The sequence below is a fragment of the Hydra vulgaris genome, chromosome 08, assembly GCF_038396675.1.
Source record: "Hydra vulgaris chromosome 08, alternate assembly HydraT2T_AEP".
NCBI lineage: Eukaryota > Metazoa > Cnidaria > Hydrozoa > Anthoathecata > Hydridae > Hydra > Hydra vulgaris.
In genome coordinates, this window is record NC_088927.1 from 56608382 (window position 1) to 56635000 (window position 26619).

Here is a 26619-nt window from a genome sequence, read left to right on the forward strand (position 1 = left end):
ATCATTTCAAATACATTAATGTTTATATTAAGAAACAACCGCTAATTGTTGTTAGTATCTTGGAAGACGTAATTCACCACACACTCCCCCGATTAAAGCTGAGACTTCGGCTTTAATCAGCCATCTCGTCTTCCATGATGGAACTGATTATTTGTCGTGCATTTAATTTCGCCTGTCTTGGTTCTCTTTTCAAGGTATCCTCTTCGGCCTTGGTTTCTAAATTCTCTTCCGATTCGATTCCGCTTTCTGCCCCACACCCCATTTCCAAGTCGCACACCAACTGAATTGGTCGTTCAATTACATAACCATTTCCAAGACGTATTTTAAAGCCACGAATAACTCCATCCTTCCCCTTAATGTTGTTTTCAATTCAACCAATGTTGAGAAGAGCCTTGTCCTTCACATCGTCTTTTATGAGTACCATACTTCCGACCTCTGGGAGTTTCACGTTACCTCTCTTTTCCCTTGCTTGTTGTCGTTCTTCCATTGCGTGCACGTACTCGTTCATCCATCTTTTCCTTAAGTGATTCTTACAACTTTTCACAAACTTGATTCTCCGTAATGCGCAATCATCCCTTGTTATTAAATCGATATCTTCTTCAAGCAAAACTGCCGGTCTACCCCTCATTAATACATTTGGTGTTAATACTTGCTTATCGAATTGGTCACCTTGATAACAAAGTGGTCTATTGTTCATAACGCATTCCACATCCAGCAATACTTCTTCCAATTCAAAGAAGTTTAGGATGCCTTTCCCAATTGTTTTTGACAAACTTTTCTTCATTATCCCTATTAATCTTTCAAACAAACCTCCCCACCATGGCGCTCTTGATAAATTAAACCTCCATTTTATGGCTGTGGTAGCAAGATAGTTTGCGAGATTTTCATCCTTCTTAAGTGTTAGTAACCACTTCCCTGTTGCCACAAACGTTTTTGCGTTATCACTAGTCATCATTTGTGGTGGTCCTTTTCTTACAACAAACTCCTTTAAAGTTCTCTGAAATTCTCCTGCCGTTAGGTCATGACAAAGTCTAAGGTAGACAGCTCTTGTACATGCGCATGTAAACAGTGCAACATAACATTTTTCAACCAACTTCCCTTGCGCTTTATACTTTAGCGGACCGGCAAAATCAACACCTGTAACCGTAAACGGTTCGATATTTTCAGTTCTAAAACGTGGTAACATTGCTCTTGTTGGCGGTAACAGCGGTTTCACTCTATATCTCTTACATAGATTGCATTCACGAATGACCTTCTTTACAGCAACTCTCAAATTTGGTATCCAAAATCTTTCTCTAATGCTACTCATTGTATCTCCTACTCCCCCGTGTAACGTTTTCGCGTGATGATACTCAATAATTTTTAGAGTTAGTTGAAAACCTTTTGGTACAAATATTGGATTATACCCAGAGACTTTTCCATGACACCTCCAAAGCTGTTTTTCATCCTGTTTAAGTTCCACATTGGACTTTATCGCAACAGCTTCTTGTAGTAACTTAAGATTCACCAACTCCGCTTCTATCATCTCTTCAGCATTCAGTGGTCCTGTTATTTTTTCTTCATTCCGACAATTGTAAATAAACCTTTTTATGAAAGATGATACTCTTATGATTTTCCAATACTTGTGTTTACTCAATATTTCCTTAAATATATGAAGTCCCTTTATTTCTTCTGTTGCCATACTGACGTTCTCTCTTAAATGAATAGTTTCACATAATGCGTTCGGCGTTTCAAATATTTCTGGTTGAATTGGCCAATTTTCTTTGTGTTTTAACCATATAGGTCCATTGAACCACAAACTTGTTAGTTTCTCAGGACTTACTCCTCTTGTTCCAAGATCACTTGGGTTTTCTTTTGTTGGGACATAAAGCCATTTTACTTCTCCATTTAATAATATCTGTTGAACTCGGTTCCTGACAAATTGTGACCAACTGCCCCTTTCTTTTAACCAATAAAGTACTGCAGTACTATCAACCCAATGATATACTTCAATAATATTATACTTGTTCAATGTCTTCCTAACGTGATTTATTAACTTGCTCAAGGTGTGTGCTGCTACCAGCTCCAGTCTAGGAATACTAAGATCCCTTGGTGCGATCCGTGCTTTCGCTACAAGTAAGTTACTGGTTTTCGAATATCGGTGGCTCACTGCAATGTAGATGCATGCACATACTGCTGATTTACTTGCATCTGAAAATCCATGGAGCTCCATTTCAATACTTCTTTCAGACAGAACGCTCCGCGGAATTGAAATAGTTCTTTTAATTCGTATTGCCTTGATCCAGGTCTTCCATTCTTCTGAAAGTTCATATGGAATTTGTTGATCCCATCCGAGTTTTAACAAGCATAGCCGACTGTATAATATTTTTCCAGTGATTAAAATAGGTGCACTAAATCCCAATACGTCAAAAACACTGTTAATGGCGGATAGCATTTTCCTTTTTGTTATCACTTCTTTATCTCCACTATTGATGCAAGCAGTAAAGTCAATCGATAGTTGATCCGTTTCTTTGTTCCAAGGAATCCCAAGTATTTTTGTTGATTTGCCCTCAGCGTTGCTTCCCAATTTGCTCACGTTGCTATGCCATTTGTGCAGCTGGAACCCAGCTTTCATTAAGATTTGCGTTGATTCATTTTTAAACCTGATAAGTTCATCTTCCGTTTCTCCACCTGCTTGTATATCATCGACATAAGTATCTTCTTCCAAAGCAAGCACCGTTTTAGGATAAATGTCCTTGTATTTTGATATATGCTTTTTAATGGTAGCACCAAGAATGTAAGGGCTTGAACTTGAACCAAAAATCACCCTTGTAAATCGTAAATCCGTTAATTCCATATTCTTCAAGTCCTTATACCAAATTAAGCGTTGTGCGTCTCTATCCACTTCGTGTATTCGAATTTGTAGAAACGCCTTCTTCACGTCAGCTAAAACGCAGAGTTTATTCATTCGATTTCGTACGAGTATGTCAAAAATTAATGGTTGCAGCGATGGTCCCACTTCTAGACAGTCGTTTAATGAAGGTGACTGAGCGTCTTTTCTAGCTGAACAATCATAAACAATTCTCATTTTTGTTGACTCGGCATTTTCCTTGACTACTACTTGATGAGGAACGTAGTGAATAATTTCTCCCGTAGGTTTTTCTGGTGCCATTTCCAATATTCCCTCATTGATCTGTTCCATCATTATTTCATTATACTGTTCTAGTTTTTTAAGTTTTTTCAATCGAGTCGTCACACTTCCCAATCTTTTAAGAGCCAGGTTTCTGTTATTTGGTAGTTTAACAACACCCTTTTTCCACGGCATTCTGGTTTCATAGAAACCTTCTTCGGTTTGATGCAGTTTTTCGCTCAAGTCTTGGTGGAACATTGACTCACTATTTGTGTCCGATAATCCAAGTACTTCTAAACTACACATTTGCTCAAACTCATCACGACCAGTGTTCAATAAGAAACTTCTCTCAATACCTGAACTAAATTGTGTTCGTCTCCCAGAAAGAGTCCATCCCAACATCGTTAATTCGGCTCCGGGATCTTTATCCGGATTTTTTCCGAGAACTACCGGTTCCGTGGTTTTTATTCGCTGATAATCAGCCGCACCGAGTATAATGTGAACAGGTTGAAGTTCGTCACTCCCTTCATCATCGCTAAATTTCAGCCTCCTCAATTTTGCAAAATGCTTCTTAACATCCTTGATCATCGGATTCGGTAAAAAGGTGAGTGTTTCCTTTTCTGCGTTGGCGCATTCGACTTTGATGCTAAATTCCGGTATTGTCGTTGATTCTAGCGTAACCTTATATATTTCCACACGCTTGTCCACAGTTCCATAGAGCTGTTCAATACTTTTATATTCCTTTCGTGTAGGTTTCAACTTTAGTTTTGTTATCAAATTCGTACATATATAGGAACTTCCAGCACCCGTATCCAACATTATCCTTACTTTTTCACCATTTACTTTTGCGATCACTGTTGGGTGAATAGTTGTGCTTGCATTAAGCACCGTTCCCATGTTTTCTTTTTTATTTTCAATGTTACCACCCATTGTTGCGTTCCTATCTTGACAAATGGACGTGTGATGTTTTTTGTTGCACTTTCTGCATCCTCTTGATTTACAATTTACCGCCGAGTGTCCGTAACCAATGCAGTTGTAACATAATCTTTTGTTTGTTAAAATCTCCCTGCGTCTTGCAACAGTTAGTACTTTTGTACAATCTTCGCTTTTGTGATTTTGTAACCCACAGTAGACACATCCATGCTTTCCACTAGTTGCCCTGGTTTCTTTGTCATAAAGACTGCCATTGTATTGTTTAAACGTAGTGCTTCGATGTTCATAGGGCCTTGACTGAACGTTCGTGTTCTTTTTATCGCCCTTTGTTTGTTCGTCGCTTGAGTTAAAAGTTGAGTTCAACGGATTCCTTTCAATGTACCTTTGCAACTTTTCGACAAGTTGCTCCAGTCCCCATTCTCCCCATCCATCATCGTTTTGTGTAAGTATTTCACGAACTGGTCCAAGTTTATCCATCAATGAATACACGAATGATTGAGCCGTTTGTAGTTTCTGCATAGTTTTCAATGTTCGTACAGTTCTTGCAAGCTTGTTGTAAAAGTCGTGAACTTCTTTGATTTTGTACGAGCTATGTATAGCCGTCAATCCTTCCAAATCTTTAATCAATGCTTTGTGAACCCAAATATCTTTTCCGTAAGTTTCTTGTAGTATGCGTTTAGCTTCATCGTATCCTTCCAACGAATGAGGTAAACCAAGTATATCCTCCCTGGGCTTTCCTTCGACAAGTTCCAGCAAGTAGTTGAATTTGCTGATGTTCGATATGTTTGAGTTGTCAACTTCTACCGTGAATTGATTCCAAAATCGCAACCAGTCTTTATAATCGCCATTAAATTTTGTAATTGTGTACTTTTGAAGTTTGACAGATTGTTTAGTAGCTTCGTTTTCGTTTCCAAGAGATTTACGCAATGTTTCTTTCATTTTTAGTTTCTTTAAATACCATTCTTCTTCGCTTTGAAGTTTTCTCAATGAGGCTTGTTCTGCTTCTTTTTGAATCGTTAACTGCTGTTCCACTATTTGTTTTTCATACTCAAATTTTCTGACGCATTCGTTTTTATTTATCGAATCCAACTTGTCCACCATTTTGTTTTTGATTTCAATTGCTGCTTCTACTTCCATTACTGGTTTCGAAAGCCATTCTTCAACTGAATCGATGCTTTCGCCGTCGTCAAGCATTTTCCTGGTCAGCTCATCCTTTGCCATTTCAAATCTTCCCAATAAATTTGTTATTTTGTCCAGCGCCAAGATTATGCTTGATTTGTCGCCATTAATCGTGTTGCGTTCTATGTTTTTAATGTTTATTCTTATCATGCTGACTTCTCTTTGGTAAATTCGCTCTTGGTCCATTCTTTACTAACTCGTAGGTTTCGTAGGTCCTGGCAGGGTCGCCACCTTTTAGTGTGGGGAAATTTTTAATACTTTCCCTGAGACACTAATGATTTCACTCGTTTATCAATTTTATTTTATTTTCATCTGACTGCGAATAAATTATTTACAAATATCACCTTTTTTATATAAAGTTTAGAACCACAAAATAAATAAACTTAATTACAATTAATTACGTTGGCGTAATTTTCCCATACCTCTACGAAGACCACATCATTTCAAATACATTAATGTTTATATTAAGAAACAACCGCTAATTGTTGTTAGTATCTTGGAAGACGTAATTCACCACAATATATATATATATATATATATATATGTATATATATATATATATATATATATATATATATATATATATATATATATATATATATATATATATATATATATATATATATATATATATATATATATATTTACAAATTTTGTCTTTAAGAAATACCGAATATAATAAATGAATATTTTACGGTTTCCATAAATTGAGGGGTTTCATAAACAAGTTCACAATATGGGTAGTTTGCATATATAACGGGGGTTATATGAAACGTTATATACTGTTTCATACCGTTTAAGGCATAAAATAAAAAAAATAGCCTGGGAGAGTTTACACTCAAGGGTCACTAATAATATATTATATTAAGCTTTTTTATATAGCAAGAAATTTTAAAGTTTATCGACAAAAGTTAATTAATTTAATTAGTTTTCAAAACATTATTTAAAATAAAAAAACAACTGGTAAAGATTTTGTATCAAACTCAAATTTTGAATGTAAATGTTTTAAAATATATAATACTTTAGTTTCAAAAGGAGTTAATAGCACTCGTTTAAATAAGCTGCTCGTTTAAAATATAACTTAATGTAAAGCGCATGCGTTCTATATAATAATAAAAATTAATCTTTAATAAAATTTAAAGCGTGTTTATAAAATATTGTGATGGCTATTTAACTTTGTATTTAAAAAATAAAAGCATGTCCGTCGTGCACTAGGGACACACGCGTAGTTGTGCTTATAATATATTCATCGTGACAAGTAACCCTTTAAATGTACTCACATAACCTTCGCTGTCACTAGATGGCTAGGGTCATGCTCGTTCTCGTATTTATCTATGGTTGAAGATCCGATTTACGTTTCTTATGATTGTGTTTGCAATTCATTTCACTATATTTATATAGTGAATGTTAAATCTTGATTGTTGCAGTTGCTTATTGCACTATTTATTGGGAAATTTTTGAGATTATTCTATACTATTTTCTTTAGAGTATTTATTATAATGGAGTTTCCAGGTGAATTTAATTTCTTTTAGTATATTTTTTGCAGGAATATTATGATTTACTTATTTTTTGGCAGGAATATCATGATTTTCTTTAAGCTTTGAGTTTCTACATCTTCATAACTCATTAGTGGTAATGTGTGTTAAAGTTGAAATATATTATGAAATAAAATTTTGTTTTGGTAGGTCCTCTATGTTTATCAGGAAGAGGGCATGTACCGAGTTAAATGGTTTCAAAGGGAGAAGTTTTTCATAAATGTTTTTTATTATTTTCCACACAGCTCTAGCCTTGCTGCAGAAGATAAAGAGGTAAAGAGTGTCAATTTTTACAATTTTTATACTTGGAGTTTCCAAGGGATTGCCCACGCTTAATTTTCTAAGTGCTTGTTCCCTGAGCATAAGACTCAAAGTTCTTTTCCCATATTTATTTCCATCGGATTGATTTTTTGAATTTTGCCTCCCATTTGAGTTGAATTAGTTTAATGTTCATGTTTTCTTTTTGTTGAGAGATATGGGTGTAAATATTTTTTTCTTTTTTGGTAATGTTGAAGATCTCAACATTACCTTTTTCAATTAGATCTTTATAATAAAACTATAATAAAACTGGAGTTGATTTATGGATTTTGTGTTACTTTTTCAAGTAATTTATAGCCATTGAGGATATTTAGTTTTAACTTATGAACTATATTAGAGTATGCCAGAGTGTATTTTTGCAAGAAAATACTTCCTGGCAGAAAAATCCTTGGTGGCACTTACTTATCAAAACTTATTATTTGGTTTATTTCAAAATGTCTCTTTTAATGGGTTCAGAGTATATGCTCTGCCAAAGGTAGGTAGAGATTGTTTTATCTATTTTTTTGAGGTCTTGCTTTGAGCTAAGGAATACGTTTGCCACAGCATGACAGAGCAAGGGTGTTGACAAAGGTTCGTTTGCATTTCAAGGAAAGGCAATTTTGGATATTTTTTTGGAACTTTTCTTTGGAAGTGTGCTAGTTTATTCTGCCTGTATAGGCAAAATCTGAGTGGAATATAATTCCGAGTATTTTTAAACCTGCTGTCTATAAACTTATTAGAATGAAATTCGCGAGGAAGTGTTTCCTCTGCCAGGCAGTACAGCATGGGGGATATTGGGTCTCCTTGAAAAACACCCCTCTCAATTTTAAAGAGTTTGCCCTTCTTAAACCTTGCTGTTTATGATAATGGATAGTGATCAGGCAGCTTCCAATACATTGTGTAATGAATAAAATCTCTGGCAAGAACTATATTTAGAAGATGATTCTTCAGGGTACTTAGCACGTTTGCGTTAATCCGAGTAAAACATTCAGGAGTTTTAAGAGTCTCAGTGCTGGCGCTTTTGCAATTCATTTTTAGTCTGCGCATAGCAGTGAGATTGGTCTCCAGTTTCGTATTAGTGCTCGGTTACCATCTTTGGGGAGTAGGGAGATGAGGGCCATTTTTTGTGTGCAAAATAACTCGTTATTTAAGTTAAAAGTTTGTCAAAAAGGTTAGTCAGCTCCTCACCGCATATGTGTCAGTATTCTTGGTAACTCGTCAAAACCAACAAAATTACATAATGTAAAGTAGTATAAAGATTTATCTTAACCACTTTTTACTTTTTTCGACTTTTAAGTTTGAATTCTATGCCACTTTTGCGTAAACGAACCACCAAAATGTTTATAATGAAGTATAGATAACTTTTATACTGAATTTATGTCGTTTATTTTTTATTTTTGATAACTCCTTCATATATACAAACATACATACAACATAAAAATACAATGAAATCACAAATTATCCGTTGAACCATGTATAAAACATTTTACAAAAAGATTTACTTACTAATTAAGAATAATTTATTATTTACTGAAGCTCAATGAGGTACTTAGAAACAAAAAGCTGCGTAAAAAATGTTTACATTGTTATTATCGAATGAATAAAAATTAGGGTTTGGAAAATGTTTCTGCGCAGATCTGCGCTAACAATACACAAAATGTTCTACTTCCGTAATTGAAATTTTGAATTCTGAAACAAACTAAACAGTGATGTCTGACGGCTGGACGAACATAAGAGGCAATCATATAGTGATTTTTTGTATTATAGCGCCCGATCAGAAGCCTTTTATTTTACACGTCGATAAATACATCCGGAATCATTCAAAAATCATCTGCAGTTGCCGCGGCAATCTTTCAAGTCATTGAGAAGATTGGCTCACAAAAATTTACCAGTTTCATAAGCGAAAACGTTATGAACTGTTAAGCGAAAACGTTATTCCTGTTATCAAATCAGCGTGGACGATCATCGAGGAGAAATATCCACACATCTCGGCTAGCGGATGCGGAGCTCATGGAGTCAACTTGCTTGTGAATGACATAGTTTCTACAACTGAGGCCACAAAAACAGTAAAAGATGCAGAGAAAATCATCAAATATGTGAAAAATTATAACATCGTGAATGCAAAGTTTGATAAAAGACGAATTGCAGCAAATATTTCTCTTTCATTGTCCGTGTCTGTATAACACGATGGTTTAGTTATTATAAATCAATGAGCAGTCTCCAGCTATTAAAATACGTTCATATTAAGTTGGTAGACGAAGAGAGTGCATTACTGAATGAAATTCAACCAAAGAATACATCTGCTGATGTTATGGTGTTGATAAAATCTAACCCATTTTGGGACCGTCTCTTTAAGCTTGTCAAAAGCATTGAATTTCCTTCCAACGAAAACAGAAAGCTAGAAAGTGATGAAGCTCCATTGTCTCTCGTGTATGATTACTTTGGTCAAATGTACAATTCCTATATAGACGATAAAGACATACAAAAAAAAAAAGTGCAATCTCGCCTCAATTTTCTCTTTCCACCAGGTATTGGAATTGCTTTCACATTAACGGCCGAAAATGCCGCAGAAGGTATATATATATATATATATATATATATATATATATATATATATATATATATATATATATATATATATATATATATATATATATATATATATATATATATATATATAAGTTTAAAACTATTTTTGTTGATTTCAAAAAATCGTCTGCAAAGCAGTAAGTTTTGTCGGCACCGACGTCTGCACAGACGCCTGCGCAGACAAATCACACTGTCTGCGCATATCTGCGCAGATCTGCCCAGACAGTGCGATCCCTAATAAAAATAAAGTAAAGGATTTTTTGAAAGAGGTTTTTAATGTTTACGTTTTCAGAATTTGTTTTTTTCTTGATGGTAGATATGGAAAATATGTATCGTAGATATGAAATATATGGAAGCTCAGACTAGAGCTTGAAAGGTCTTTAAATTCGTTTATGTTAATCTTTTTTTTGTTTTTGGCTTTATTTTTAAATTAGCCGTACGCAAGTTTTCTTTCTTGGGGGTTTTTGTTAATACTTTTTTAAAAAAAATCTTGCAGTATGACACACCCTATTTGTTATTGGGTTGTTGTTTGGAGTTTTTGGTTTGTTTTACCTTGACAAAATCCGTTAAAAGAGTTATCTCGAAAAGGGATAGAAAATGGAAAGAAAAAAAATGGAAGTTCTGCAAGAAATAAGGTAACTTATAAAAACTTTTTTCTTTGTTAATTAGGGCCTATTATGAGCAATAACTGCACGTTTGCGCACCTGATTTTGATATATGAATTTATCTAATACAGCAGCAACATATTAAAGACATTAAAGAAAAAACTTGTGCTGGTTAACTTCCGAAAGTCTTACAGATTTATCAGCAGTGGTTACTGGTTACTGGTTTCTAAAAGTTTTTATAAAAATTTCTAAAAAAGAATTAAAAAACTATAGGAAATTTATGTCCCACAAGTAAAATATTTTTATGAATCTATATATTTTTTTTGCATTTTTTGACAGAAAGCAAACACTGAGCCAAAGTGAATATGATGGATGACGAAAGCTTCTAGAAAGTTCTGATCGTTTAGCAGGTCTCGAAATACCTCGAGGAATTCGGTTCGATTACAGGAAGCATCGTCGATTTCCTCCGCTTTAAGGGTAATCAATGTATCGAAGCACGTCTCGGCGTTGTGACACGGATGCGGTATCCATTCTGGCGTTTCGTGAAAATGAAGAAACGTGACAAAGTGTTGCTAAACAAAAAAGTAGAAAACCATGAAACTGAGGCAGTAGGACAAGGACTCGGGAACGGGGAAGTGCTGAAGTGGTTTCGGGAAGTTAGGTGCCAATTTGACAAGGCTACTATGTATCTCCGAAATTTGGGGAATTTTGCGGTTTGTTGCTTTAAGGCCACCCTAGGCTGTTTGCAATGGTGATAAGAATTACCCTGTCAATGAATAAGGTATTATGTATGGTTATAAATTAGCCACAAACTTATTCCAGTAGGCAAAAATACAATAAATTACATCATCCTTGAGTACAAAAATTAAATTTGCTCCCCCTGGATCCCATCTGGAATTACTCTAGGTGGGCGAATAAAAGTCAAAATAAGAAAAACTTTTTTTATTGCTTCTTTAATATTATTTACTATCAAGTAAAATTCATATAGCATCCCCTGCATACAGCATTGAGTTTTCACAGATGTCTAATGAAACTTTCGAAAACCCTTGCCAATCGTTACATCTCCTTCCCGTGGCATGGGAGTTAGATGTGAAGCATAAAAGAACTTTACCGTAGTCACAAAAAACTTTTGTGATCCCAGTGCAGCCTGCGTATTGGCAACGACCCTTTTTAGCTACGAAAGAAGAAAATTGACCCCTCTTACCTTTTCTAGTGGTGGCTTAGGTATATTTCCAGCAGGACCCCTTCTCTTTTTTGCTCTAGGAAGTTGGTTAACAGAAATGGATGGTCATCCTCGCCTATTGGAAACCTTCTTAGACTGGACTAAGCATTTGGCCATTATTAGTTTAAATATGCGTAGTGGAAAAATATCTTTCTTGGAGGTTGGTGTCATTTTCTACATTAGAGTATCCCTTCTTGCACTACAAGCAAGTCAAGAAAATGTTAAATGAGTTTGTGATACTGTGAAATCACTTTTTGGATCGAATATGGATCTTGTACAGACTCAGCATGCCATCAAAGACTCCACCCATATATTTCTTGTGCATAGAAACAATAGAGGCTTGTTTGACTGAAACAAATATCTTGAATTTTCTATCCCAGCAATTAACAATGGTTATTGGATTCACCCCCTCAATGTTAGCAAAGCAACACCCCTGTTATCGAACCCTTTGACAACACGAAGTGCAACATAATCAACTGTAGTATCCCTGATGGCAGCTGAACCTCTGCCTTTTTTTTTTAATTCACCATCAGTGGGCATGTGGACATTTAGGAATCTGTTTGTACGCATTGTTCCTGTGCATGCTATGTCTTGATCGTAAAGCGTTTTCACCAGTTCCCATCCAGTGCACCAATTGTCAAAGAATACCTGGTGCCATTTATGCCTTGCTACATTTGGTACTTGCCTGGGTACTAACAAGTGCATCACAGTATTTCAAGATGCTTCCAAATCAGACTGTCTTTTACAAACATCAATTAAAACTGAATGTATCTTAAAATTATGAACCACTCCATCAACACTAGCCAAAATATAAAACTTATAACTCCCATTTTTATGTTTTTGAGGATTGTATTGTTTCAAAGAGGATCTTCTTTTGAAAAGAACAACTTGTTTATCAATACACAAAATTTCTTCAGGCGAATAAAAGTTTCCTTCAGCATGTTGATGATCGGACGTACCTTGTAAAGCTTATCAGTACAGTTTTCTGGACGCTGAATGTCGTCATTGCAATGAAGAAACTACTTTTTTTTTTCTATTCGAGTTGTCATCACTGAGGCAACTTTTTCAAAACTCATTGGTCGAGTACATACGTGTTGATGGGAGCAAAATTCATTAAATGCAAAATGCCAATAAATTGCTCTAGTTCATTTTTGTCCAAATGTAAATTCTTCTCTATATTTTTTTGTAAGGCATATTTATTAGACTCATCAACATTATTTTGAAGAAATCAGTTAGAAATCATCGTACATATGACATCGGCTCATCTGAGTTTATATTACCATCACCTTCTTCATTGTTACTGTTTAGAAATGGAAGATTTATTTGCTCAGCACCATCAGCTTTTTTTATCTCCCGAATAAGATTTCCTTTTTTTTTTGCGTTTGGCGTACTGGTGGTGGTGGTTGCAGTAGCGAATATATTTTTACTAATGGGAACTGTGGTACTTGTAGTTGTGCATTAGAATCAGAAACATCTCTCTCCGATTCTGAATTAGTATATTCTGATTCTGACTCGAATATAATAAAGTTTATATCAGATTTACATGATAGATCACTGACATCAGACAACTGAGGTTAGTCAACAAGAAAAATAGTTTGTCTAAATGGAATTTTTAACAACTTTGAAGATCCACAGAAATTTTTAGGATTCATCAATAACATTAAATAAGCAATGTAAAACTATTTTTATCTTTTCATAAATAATTTTGCATTGAATGATAAAATTATTTTAACAGTGCTTCAAAGTTTAAGAAGCAAAACAAATAATCTTCAAAAGTATATATCTATGTATATCTATATATATATATCTATATATATATATATATATATATATATATATATATATATATATATATATATATATATATATATATATATATATATATATATATATATATATATACATATATATATATATATATATTTATATATATATATATATATGTATATATATATATATATATATCTATCTATAAATATATATATATATATATATATACATATTATATATATATGTATATTTATAAATAAATATATATATATGCATATATTCATATATATGTATATATATATATATATATATATATATATATATATATATATATATATATATATATATATATATATATATATATATATATATATGTATATATATATATATATATATATACATATATATATATATACATATATATATATATAAATATATACATATATATATATATATATATATATATTATATATATATATATATATATATATATATATATATATATATATATATATATATATATATATATATGTATGTATTTAAACAAGAAAATAATATTTGTTTATATAAATTACTTACATAAGACACTTTTATTAACAATAGTCAATGACAATAAAAAAAAGTCATCGTCAAACTTATAATAAAGTTGCTATTAATCTGGAAATGTCTTCGTTTTCATACAATCCATTCTATGTAGCATGTTCCAGAACCAAGTCATTGAATAATTTGTTTTTTTAGTTTGTTAAACATGCATAAAAAGGTATGTCATGGAATAATAATTTCACAAATGTTGTATTTGTAATTGTTCTTAATTTCAAGGATAATCTTTTCGTGGATATTTCCGAAATCCCATATAAATCCATAAATTGTTATTATTTACGGATATCCCAACAGTTTTCTGGAAATATTTGAAATAATTTTTTTCCTCATCAAATAATTAAAACATTAAAGGCATCATTCCTCAATTGCTCTACGTTCTGTTTTACTTAGGGTGAGTCATTATTTATACAAATAGTTTTTTTTACTTGTATGCATATATTTATTATTATAGGGATTCCTAAGTGCTTAGAAAAATTATTTGTTATTTGTAAATTTTGTGATGTTATTGTTGTGTTGATTTGTGTTAATATATGTCTTGGTTTACTTTTACGTTGTTGTCTCTAGTTTAAAATGATTATTGGGTAGTTTTATTACTGAAACTGGTTACATAAGATCAATCATTAAAAACTAAGGGTTCAGTTCTCAAATAAAAACCTTTATCTTATTTTGATCATTTATTTTTAGCTTTGTTTTTTAAAAAGAGTTGTTTATACCAACTGGCATTAATACAAACATAAATCTTAAAACTTTTACAAAAGAAAAACCACCTTTCAAAGCAAATTTCTTATTTGTTATTTGCGTAGTCACATTTTTGAGTTTTCAAATAAATACATGAAGTACATAACAAAGTTCCTACATTGCTATGAAATTAAGAAATGCAAAATTAAAAAGCTAAAACGAAGTTTAATAATTTTTGTACCATTTACTTAAAGCTATATAATAATAAAACATTATATCAATTTAAATTGTTTTTAGAAGTAATTTTGATACTTTTTTATAACGAATATAATATTTTTCTGTAATTTTTTTATTTAAGCTTTCTTTTTATTTTATCGCAAGGAAAATGTGTTTTTTTGTTCTTAATAATTTTCTTATTATTATTTTCTTCATTTTATATCTTTGGAGTTATTATTTTAAATGGATATATTGGCTCTTTTTGCTTTGTTATTTATATTTCTGTTTTTTTTTTACATTTGAATGGAAACCAATTATACTTTTATCACCTTATTACGATCTAGACGGTTTCCATTTGCATTAAGTATCGATTTTTGGCACAAACAACAGATTTATTAATTTATTTGCTTAACTCGGCATTAAAAACAGCTTAATGGAATAAATTTTGTGAAAAAAACTCCTAACAAATGTTAAGAGTTTTTTTTTGTAAAAAAAACTTTTTACAAACGTTAACAGTTTTTTTACAAAAAAAATATTTGAAATAAGTAGATCTCCTTGGTCCGTTTTTCCAAATTTGTCCAAACTAGCTTTTTAAACGAACTTTTATCTGAAATAACTAGGTCTCTTTAGCCCATTTTTCCGAAAAAGGTCCAATTTTGCTTTTAAATGAATTTTAATGAGAGGGTTATTATAGTACGATAGCCTAAGTTTCTAAAAATACCTGAAGAAATATTACGCAACTGTCTTACAGGTTAAAGATACTTTTATTATGTAAAAGATGTTGAAGTAAATAAGTGCAGCTCTTACGAAAATTTATTGTTTACCATACACTTAATAAAACAATAAAATTGTTAAACTGAACTTTAAATCTATTATTTTTTTTGCCGTTTACTAAAATAAATTAAAGTATAGAGACCAAATTAAGAACCAGTTTAGAAAAAGTCGGGTGTGGAACAGACTTACCATGACCTATGGTTGTGGTAATGATCTGTCATGATAGCGAAATCAATCATATAAGTTGCGTGTGCTTATATTTTAATGAAAATGCTTACTCCCAAATATTTATACTTTTTGGTATTTTTTTTTTATTTAAACAACCAAATCCTAAGCAATATATTCTTGGATTCTTTTTTTTTTTGCTATTGCAAATTCGAAATCTTAATAAAGTTCTTTACAAAAATAAATATGATGTAAAAAAAAAAACTTCACAAAAACTTTATGTGGTCATTTTCAATTTTTTGAACCAAATATGAAGTTTCCGTATCACTAAACATAATATATACTGAGTATATTAAAATTTTTATAAAATTATTTTTTTCATTTATAACTATGCAAATTTTAGTCGTTTTCCCTGTTCCCAAAACAACGTACACCACCCAAATATCAGTAAAAAACTTTCTTTTGCAGATTAAATCTTATTAAGTGCTTCACTCAAATTTACAGCCTTGTTTTTTGAATTTTTTTTACTTTGATAAAACCAATATTGAGTAGGGTAGAGTGCAGCTAGTTAAGCAAGTTGGGCAGTTAAAATATCTCAAAAACTACGCATCACATGACAAAACATCTAATTGATGAAAATTGGGGAATTAAAATGTTAACGCAATGCGCAACAAAAGATTGCTGCAAATCTATTGAGTAAGATATATGGGCACTTTTACTATTTTGGACAAAAAAAGTAAAAAAAAAATTTATACAATATTTCTCTTGCATGCTTATGATAATTTATCATCTTATCAGACTTTATTTAAAATTACTTTATTTAAAATTAACCGTTTTTTCTTCACCTTGTCTAGAGGGGTAAGTTGATCAGCTTTGAGGAAAACAAATTGAACTGAACTATCAAACACAAATTTGCAAATCACAACTTTGATGAGAAATAATAGAGCGGTACATTATTTACATATGTTTTAAAAAAAAATAATGCTTAAATCTGGCTTCAAAGTTGAAGATAGTTGTATAAAATTATACTTTTATATTTTATGAGACTTTCTTAATATTTAAGTTTTTCACTTTTTTTACTTACGTCATTAAAGTGTATAAAATAAAAAATTAATAATCTATACACACGCTTACTGTTAGTGAAAGTTTTATTGATGGTTCATCCAAGTTTCGTACCATACATATTCATTTGTTTGTTGATTTTTCAACTTGCTACACACTATTGATTAACTTACTCCGCTGGTGCAGGTTAAACAGCTCTGCAAAATTTAGGCAATATGTTTAAAAAAAATCAAAAACTATACTTTATTCTTAACAAATTTTTAGCAGGTTAAATTATTTATCTAATATTGAAAAAATTATGTAAGTCCGATCCAATTTTTATGAGATCTGCTAGATTTAGTTAAAACTGCTCAACTAGCCCCCTCTACCCTGCCTAAAACGTTTTTTGATATTGGAACTTTACACAATTAATAATTATAATTTGATTGCCCAAGAATACTTTTTTTTAAATAACTTCAAAAATTTTAACTATATATCTTTTTCATTTAAAGAAAAAATTTTTTTTTCAATCTTTTTTAATAATTTTATTTTATTGCATGTTCAATCTTTTTTTCAAATTGTTTAATATATTAAATATTATGAGTTTTACTTTTCAACTCTGAGCAAAATACATTCACGGCTGGACACAATTAGTAAGTAATTGATTATTACATATATTTTTTTGTCAATTTTTGGTTTTTATTTTTATGTACTTTAAAACACGTTTTTATTTAAATCATTTTCTTACCGTTTTAACTGCTAGAAAGGCCTTAATTATTTCCAAATTTTTCTCATGTAGCATAATTTCATCTTTTTGTGCGTCCACTTTTGAAATAAGTTCATTTTTAAGTGCATCCACTGTTGATGTAATTTTATTTTCAAGTGCAACCACTTCTGATGCATTTTTGTTTTCAAATGATTCCACTTTCAAGGTAATTTTATTTTCAAGTGCAACCGCTTTCGACACAATTTTGGTTTCAAGTGATTCTACTTTTGACATAATTTTATTTTCAAGTGCATTCACTTTTGATGCAATTTTATTTTCAAGTGAATCCACTGTTAACGTAATTTTGTTTTCAAGTGCGTCCAATTTTGATATTGCCATTGAAAGATGGTTTTGTATTGAAGAATTGGAGTGCGTTTCATGTTCTTTTCTCATTCCCTTTTTAATATAGCAAATATTCTAATTATTTTAATATAAATTAAGATAAGAAATTATCTATATTACACATATCAAAATAAAATCAACAGTTCTTTAACTGATTCAAAAGTTGTAGACAAAAAAGAGGAGAAAAAATATTAAATAACGCAGCATCCGGGATTTACTGTTGTTTTCTACCGCCCCTTCTTGCCATTGAATGTAGCCAATTAACAATCATGAGCCAGAAATTAAAAATTCATTATTATAATGAAGCAAATAATCACAAATTTACACACTAAAAAAAGAATTAAAAGTTTCTGACTCGGGGTAGAACATTTAATATATGCTTATTAAGGTTGTTTTTTTTTTAATTTAAAATTTTATTTCAATTGATTTTTACATGATTTAAAATTAGTTTTAGTTAACACTAAAACTAATTTAAATCAACACATTTAACTTTATAGACAGTACACATTTGACTCTATATACACACACACATATAAATGTCATAAATAAAATTACAATTGTATCATAAAAAAAGAAAAATGTCATGAAAAATTACAATTGTTTCAATATAAGAAAAAATATTTATAATAATACACTCTTAGCTAAAGATATAAGTCAGTGTAGAATAAAACAAAATTTTAAAAACAAATATTTTTGCATGCGCAATTATCGCCATACCAATTCTTGATATGTTATTTGAACACCTCAAGACTTTTTGCAAACATGGTCTCACTATTTTGAGTGTTCCTGAGCGTGGTGGCTCTATATAACGTACAGCATGAGTAACTATATATGGAGCCTTTAGGAGGTACTTCTTTTTTTTTCTTTTTTTTTTTAATTCACCTCCTCAAGGCCGAGAAGGCCACTACAAAAGAGGAGGCTACTTATTTGTGGTATATCTCTCAACTCTATAACTCCAAAACACAAACCTTGATAAACAAGGCTGCTGCGTGGAGAAACAAGTTGAGCGCGGTACTAGCAGAGACGTGGTGGGGATTGAACTCAGAATCTCTCGCTTATGAAGCGAGCGCTCTACCTACTACACCTCTACTGCATTTAGGAGGTAGAATGAATTTTTGCTACAATGGAGTTTATACATAAAATTTTTTATAGTAAAAATGTTTTTCATAAATATTGGATTTAGACAATTAATAGATTTGAAAGTTTTCATTATAAGAAATCTCAAGTTTATTAGATGGATTCTTGGACTTTTATCAAAATATTATCATTCATCCAAAGACAAACCAAATCTTTTATAGACTATACTTTGAGCATTTTTATGAAATCTTTTTATTTGCTTGTCATCTTTTTCTGAACAAAACATCCAATTTAGAGGACAATAAGAAAAGTTAGACAAAATAAAAGCATTTAACAGCAAAATATTTTTATCACGGGATAAAAAATTTCTTATGCGTGCTAAGGAAAAACGTTTACCATTAGCTTTACTGCATAACTGATTAATGTGTTCCCCATATTTTTGATCTTTATCAATTGTTATACCAAGTAGTTTTACCTTATCGGAGGCAAAAACCTTTATATTATCTATTTTTAGCGATTGATTTTTTGTGTTTTTTGAACTAAAAGAAGTTGGAACTTATCTGGGTTCGCAACCATCGAGTTTATCTGACACCACTTGATGGTTTTGGTTGCTTCTTTTTGCAAATGAAAAATAACCTCCTCAAAGCTATAATCACAAGCATAAGTAGTGTTATCATCAGGAAAATAACAACACTCTGTATCTTTAATAAATAAAAATAGATCATTGATAAACATATTGAACAAAATAGGTCCAGTGATTGACGCTTGAGGGACTTTAGATAATACATCCACCCAATTTGAGGCAGAATATTTTTACCCTTTGCTCATGACAAAAAATATAGGATAGAAAGAGATTAAGAATTTCTTTCGAAAAACCACAGACACCTAATTTAGCAATTTTTAAGTCATGGGAGATATAGTGGTATGCTTTTGAGAGGTCTATTATTATTGATCCAATAACGCCTCGATTATTAATAAAATCATGCCACTTATTGAGTAACAAAAAAAGAACACATTGAGTACCATAACCTCTCAGAAACCACACTAAAGTTTATCAAATCTAGGTTTAGTAAATATCATTTGTTTATATAAAATAGTTTCAAAAACTTTAGAAAGGGCTGGTAAAATACTAATTTGACTGTAATTCGACTTATCAGTTGGGTCATTCTTCCTAAAACATAATATAATATCTGCCATTTTTAGAAATGACAGATTTTTATCACCATGGATACTATTGTTTATGCAATCTGTAAAACTGTTTGTAAAGTGAACAATATTAGATTTAAATATATAAGTTGGCATATCGAAAATTATATATAGAAAATTGTATTAAAAAAAGATTTGTTGTACAATTTTCTACCTTAAAGCTATGTGCTATTTAAAGTGTAGAAAACCATACCCTACTAAAGATATATCACCTTATAGGATATGTTACACTAGGAACATATCCTAATATTTGTATATTTAAAGGTACATATCCTAATATGTGCATATCCTTAGGCACATATCCTATATATATTCTACCTTAAGGTGGCAATTTTACTTTTTTTATAAGTGTGAATAAGCTATCTGTAATGCACTTTAAAAAAATTTGTGAGACATTATAGTTTCCTTATTTAAAAAAATTTTAAAGTAAAACATTTGTATTCAATAGTTGTTTGGATATTGGCCAAAATTCTTGCAAATAATGCATGCTTTGCGCAACTCAAATAGGAACTTAAAATCATCTCTCCATACAGATTTTACGTAACACGTTTACTGTCTTTGCATTGTATGCTATTTGAAAGCAAGAGTACTTGTGGCAGTATTAATAAAATCATAGTTAAAAAAAAGAATTTAATGAAAGACTTTGAATTTAAAATTGAATTTAAAAAACTCTTTCTTCTCACCACATAAACAGAGTCCATCGATTGTTCAAGCAGTTAACATATCCTTCAGAAACTTTTTGAGCTTTAAAATTATTTTACACGTTAAGTTTCTCACTACTCGTTTAATAAAGTGTGCTACCTATTTTCTAACGTGTTTCATACTCTACCATTTTTTTTACATTTTTAACAAAAAATAACTCGAAATTATCATCAGGGTTCCCACTCCTCCTTAAAAACCTTAAATATCCTTAAAAAAAAAAATTTTTTAAAAGTCTTTAAATAAACTTAAAAAAAGTTAAAATTTGACTTCTCTTCGTAAATTTTTCCTTACTTTCTTTTTTTTTATCATCAAGGAAATTTTATTAAAAAGCAAATGGATTATACTTACCTATAGAGAAGCGTATAGTTAATTCTTTGATGACTTAAAATCCTATACTTTTGTCATATATATATATATATATATATATATATATATATATATATATATATATATATATATATATATATATATATATATATATATATATATATATATATATATATATATATATCTATATATATATATATATTTACGACATATATATATATATATATATTTACCACATATATATATATATATATATATATATATATATATATATATATATATATATATTTACCACATATATATATATATATATATATATATATATATATATATATATATATATATATATATTTACCACATATATATATATATATATTTACCACATATATGTGTGTATATATATATATATTTATATATATATATATATATATATATATATATATATATATATATATATATATATATATATATATATAACGGCTGATGCGGAATTTATCGGACACAATGAAAACGTCAATAACTTATTTATAAATAAAAAAACAAACTACTATTATTTTTTTTTTAAAAAAAAGCATTTATCTTTTAATAAAAATATATTATTTTTTATATGAAAAAACACCACCATCTGCAATTGATCTCAATTTTGCTCTGACGCCTTTCATATGCGACTGTAAAAAGTTTAAATCAATTTTTTATACTTTTAGTTTAATGCGATCAATCAAAACTTGCTCTGTTGAAGCTTGCCAATTTTCCTTGTAAACCTTCTGTGCCAAATGTCCCCCAAAATTTTCAATTGGTTGTTCTTGAGGCACATTTGGGGGATTGGATTCTTTATAAACGTAATAGACATATTGATCCATCCAATTTAGAGATCTTTAGAATAATGAGAATTTGCTAAATCTGGCCAAAATAAATAGTTAAAGTCTCCATGATACTTGTGAATAAATGGAAGAAGTCGTTTTTTTAAACATTCATTAATATGGATTGATGAATTGATTGCTACAGCCTTGGAAGCGCGAAACAATGGCTCGGACATTCCACGGTCAGATATGGCTATCCACATTAATAATTTTTTTGGAAATTTCTCTTTTCCTTTTTTTGGAAATTTCTCTTTTCCAGAAAACGAACATTTTTTGGGCATGTCTTTTTGTTGTTTGTGTAGTATCCAGAATTTCCAGGCATGTTGTCCCCTGCAAAACAAAAGTGTTTTTCGTCATCGTTGACTAGAAGCGATTTTGTGTTATAGAGTTGGTTAACTAGTTTCCTGCTTCTTTTTTTTGCCTTTATTTGTTGTTCTATAGTGTATTTTGGAGTCTTTTCACGTTTTCTATATTTAATATTCATTTTTTGTGACGACCAATTGTCGATTGAATTACCGAATTTAATTGCTATTTTTCTCTGACTGACCGATTTTTGACTGCTGACAAGAATCGTTTATTCGGATTTCTTTTTTCTAGTCCAGGATGTCGGACGACCAGAGCGCTTTTTATCAGAAAACGATTGAATAGTTTCAAGTCTTTGTAGGTTATCATATATTGTACTTTGAGCAAATCCTTCTTTTTCAAAATGATTTTTTATATTAGGTTTATTTACAAAAAAAATTTTTAGTCGCTTTTGAAAAGATTCTCGTTCAGCTGCATTTAACCTCATTTTAAATATATGTGTTTCAAATAATAAAGTTTATATTTTATATAACGTTTATGTCTACGCATAAAACCACAAAAACTAATTATTATGCTCAAATAATGAAATTAGGATTTGTCCAATAACTTCCGCATCACCAGTTATATATATATATATATATATATATATATATATATATATATATATATATATATATATATATATATATATATTTATTTATATATATATATATATATATATATATATATATATATATATGTATATATATATATATATTTATATATACATATATATACATATATGTATAACATGTATTAGCCCTCCAAGTATTAGAATAAGTTTTTTAATGTTTTTTTTTTGGCTTTTCGTATTTCACTTTCACTTTCGTAAAATAATTTTATTTTGTATTTTTTACAAGTGAACACCATGCCCAGTAGGCACGCAACGTTTTATTCACGTCTCAATCACGTGTATTTTACGTGACCTTGTCCAGGTGACTATTTTATTTGATAAAAACGTGAAAGTCACGTTTTTAAAATATTGTTGGTTTTGGAACTTTTTTCTTTGGAACTCTTTTTTTTCTGGAACTTTATTCGTAATGAAAACCTGTGATTAGAAGCTTGTAAAGATATCCTTTATTATATTTACTAATTTTTTGTAATATGGTTTATATATTCATCATTATAATTATTTTTACTTTACTTTACTGATAACATAATTTTTGTTGTTTTAGTTTTATAATAAATAAAAAAAAGTGTCAGTCTTTATAATAACTTATAATGTCGCAATGCATTATACTAAAAAGTCACATAATATTTTATCTAAACAAAATATAATATCTAAGTGTTATCAATACATTCCATCTAACTTAGATTACAACACTTTTTTATTATAACACTTAGATTCTAAGTGTTATCGATTTATATTAATCAAAATCATAGATACGTTATGGCAGATAATTTTTATATAGCCACACGCAAAAGATCGAACCCAAGTACAAGGTATACTTTTTTCGCAATCCCATTATATATCACTTTAGACTGTCAAAATTGTCTATGAAGCTTACTTCATTTGAAATATTATACATTACATAATAATTATTATATTATATAGTATATTATATATATTATATGATATAATATATTATATATTATATTATACAATATATTATATAATATTATATAACTTATGTTACAACTTATTTAATATACCAGGGTACTATTTAAATTTAGGCTACTTATTACATTTATTAAACTAATAATACTAGGCTACTTATTAAGTTTATTAGGCTACATTGACAAATGATAAGTTCTGCATAAAGTATTATTGACTAGGAAGACCCAATGATATTGTTTTGTTGTTGTCTAGGAACATTATTGTCTAGTAAAACCCAATAGCCTTATAACTTATAAGGTTATTGAATAATGGTGAGAAAAATAAAGAAATTTCCCTCTCTTTGTCTTTTTTTGTGACTCATGCGTTAATGACAAGTTATTTTATATTTTCTGTTTCTTTTGATTTGTACCAAAGATATTTTTAAGGCTCTATTATATATTTTAGTTATGTATTTTTTATAAATATTTATTTTTTCTGTTGGTTTTGTTTCATAAATAAGTTTAAAATTGCTAGAAAAAAATTATAAACTTTAAATCTTGTTTATGTCTTCAGTTCAGTATCATTGTCGAGGAAACGGCGGTTAGCTGTTATCAGATGTCTGTATCTACACAAGGTTCTTCAGATATAACAAGAAATGAACAGAGTGATAATATTTTTACAGATATTTCAAATGATGTAGAAGATAATGATTTTCTATTTATTGAAAGTGATTTGAGTAATTGCAATAGTGAAATAGATGTTTCTTTAATATCCTCAGAAAGTGTTTCTTATGGTAATAAAGAAGATGAAAATAGTATTTATGATGCAAGCTAATGTTCTAAACTGCGTTAATGGACTTTTACAAATAGATGCACAAGACAATGTATTAATGGTGCATTAAAGTTGTTTTTGGAGTGTAAGCAAAGTGTACCATTAGATTCTAGGACATTATTAAAAACTAAAAGAAGTATTGCAAGTATCAATATTAAAGGTTATGGTGACTACATTTACTTGGGTTTAAAAACACAAATTGAAAAACAAATTTCTTCCAAATAATTCAAAGAAACTTCTCTTTATCTAACTTTTAATATTGATGGCATACCTTTGTTAAAATCAAACTCTACCCAATTATGGCTAATACTTGCTTCAATTTTAGGAATGGAACCATTTGCAGTTGGTTTATTTTGTGGTAATAAAAAGCCACCATTCATTGTGAACTTGCGTACCTTAGTAGATGAGTTAAATGAATTGCGGCATAATGCTCTTCATGTTAATAACATTGATTACATTGTTACTGTTTATGCAGTTGTTTGCGATGCTCCTTCTAGGGCAATGTTAAAAGGAATCGTTAGTCATACTGATTTGCACTCATGCGAAAGATGTACAATGGTAGGGAAGAGTTTAAAAAATCGTATTGTTTTTTCCCACCATGAAGAAAATGTTGTTTTAAGAACGGACCAGATCTTTCGGACAAATGGTTACTTTTTCAAAGATGATTATAATAGATCTCATCAAACCAGAAAAAATTCATTACATGATGTTAAGTCTATTGGTTTTGTGAGTACGTTTCCACTTGATTATATGCATCTTGTTTGTCTTGGTGTTATGCGTAGAATATAATATTTTCTAAAGGGCAGTATCAAAGGTACAATTTCTTAAAAACTATCTGCCAACATTGTCAACCAGGTGTCTGAGAAGCTAACCAGTTTGAATGGTAAACTTCCAAGTGACTTTGTTAGACATCCACGAAGTCTTGTTGAGTTGGATAGATGGAAAGCGACAGAATTGCACTCATTTTTGCTTTACACTGGTATTTTTGCCCTTAAAGGTTTTGTTAATAACTATGCTTACAAATATTTTTTAAGTCTGTGCCTTGCTATAAGATTTCTGTGTGAAAGTGATGATGCAATTCGTAATCTTCAGAATGCAGAACACTTACTAAGATACTTTGTAACTAATTCAGTAGATGTGTATGACCATTTGTTTTGTGTCTATAATGTACACGGTCTTTTGCATCTTTGTGAAGATGTTCGGAATTATGGTGTGTCTCTTGATATTTTCTCGGCATTTAAGTTTGAAAATTATCTTCAAAAAGTGAAAAAAATGATCAGTGGAACAAGAAATCTATTGATACAAGTAGCCAAAAGACTTGACGAGCTGAATGATTTTCATCAAACACCAAAAAACACTTTCTGCGTTAGTGTTTCTGATAAAGATAATTGTTTTATAACTAACTCAAGTGTTGTATTTGTTGAAAAAGTTGTTGGTGATCAACTTCATTGCGTTAAATTCAAGAAGCATTCTTTGGACAATTTTTTTACTGATTTTGTGCATTCAAAGGATATTGACATATTTTTTCTACGCAAAAGTTCTATTTCTACTCCTTGTGTCAAGCAAAAACACAATATTTTGCGGAAGTGTGTCTGCATGCCTACACCTGATGGATTTGTCATATCAGCTCTGGTTCACGATGTTGATAAAAGACTATATATTTTTTGATAATAGTCATAGCATTTTATTTTTATATCTACTTTTTATGGGTGAAGATTTTCAGTGAAAAAATTTAACATTTTATAATTTTATATTTTATAAACGTGTGTTTAATTATAACCATATTCTCCTCTTGAAAATTAACAAAATGTTAGTTTTCGAAAATAGCGATAAATGAGCCCAAATTATAAAATAAAATAAATAGACTTCTTTAATCTAGTAGTGTTTTTAGGTTATGTATATATATATATATATAT

The 26619-nt window shown here is 30.2% G+C and overlaps 2 protein-coding genes and 1 long non-coding RNA gene across 4 annotated transcripts in view; 1 reads left to right on the plus strand and 2 right to left on the minus strand.

Annotated features, from left to right (window-relative positions):
- Positions 1 to 370: 370 nt before the first annotated feature.
- LOC136083473 (uncharacterized) lies at positions 371 to 5407 on the minus strand. Its single transcript, XM_065802874.1, has one exon. It carries the CDS (start codon positions 5405 to 5407, stop codon positions 371 to 373), a length of 5037 nt encoding a protein of 1678 aa, XP_065658946.1.
- A 5139-nt stretch (positions 5408 to 10546) lies between these two features.
- LOC136084390 (TNF receptor-associated factor 5-like) overlaps positions 10547 to 26619 on the minus strand; it is a 124662-nt gene continuing 108589 nt past the window's right edge. For both annotated transcript variants that reach the window (XM_065804394.1, XM_065804395.1), the window contains 2 exons: positions 17462 to 17875; positions 10547 to 10819 (listed from right to left, as the gene is read on the minus strand). In XM_065804394.1, the coding sequence (XP_065660466.1) occupies positions 10550 to 10819; positions 17462 to 17875 (684 nt within the window). In that variant the 3' untranslated portion in view covers positions 10547 to 10549. The remainder of the gene's footprint in view (positions 10820 to 17461; positions 17876 to 26619) is intronic.
- The window catches only part of LOC136084387 (uncharacterized), a 4632-nt gene continuing 1666 nt past the window's right edge, over positions 23654 to 26619 (plus strand). The window contains exon 1 of the long non-coding RNA XR_010640532.1: positions 23654 to 23778. This is a non-coding gene — a long non-coding RNA (uncharacterized LOC136084387). The remainder of the gene's footprint in view (positions 23779 to 26619) is intronic.

Excerpts from the sequence above, each read along its gene's own strand:
- LOC136083473 (XM_065802874.1), bottom strand. The coding sequence starts at position 5,407 with ATGGACCAAGAGCGAATTTACCAAAGAGAAGTCAGCATGATAAGAATA.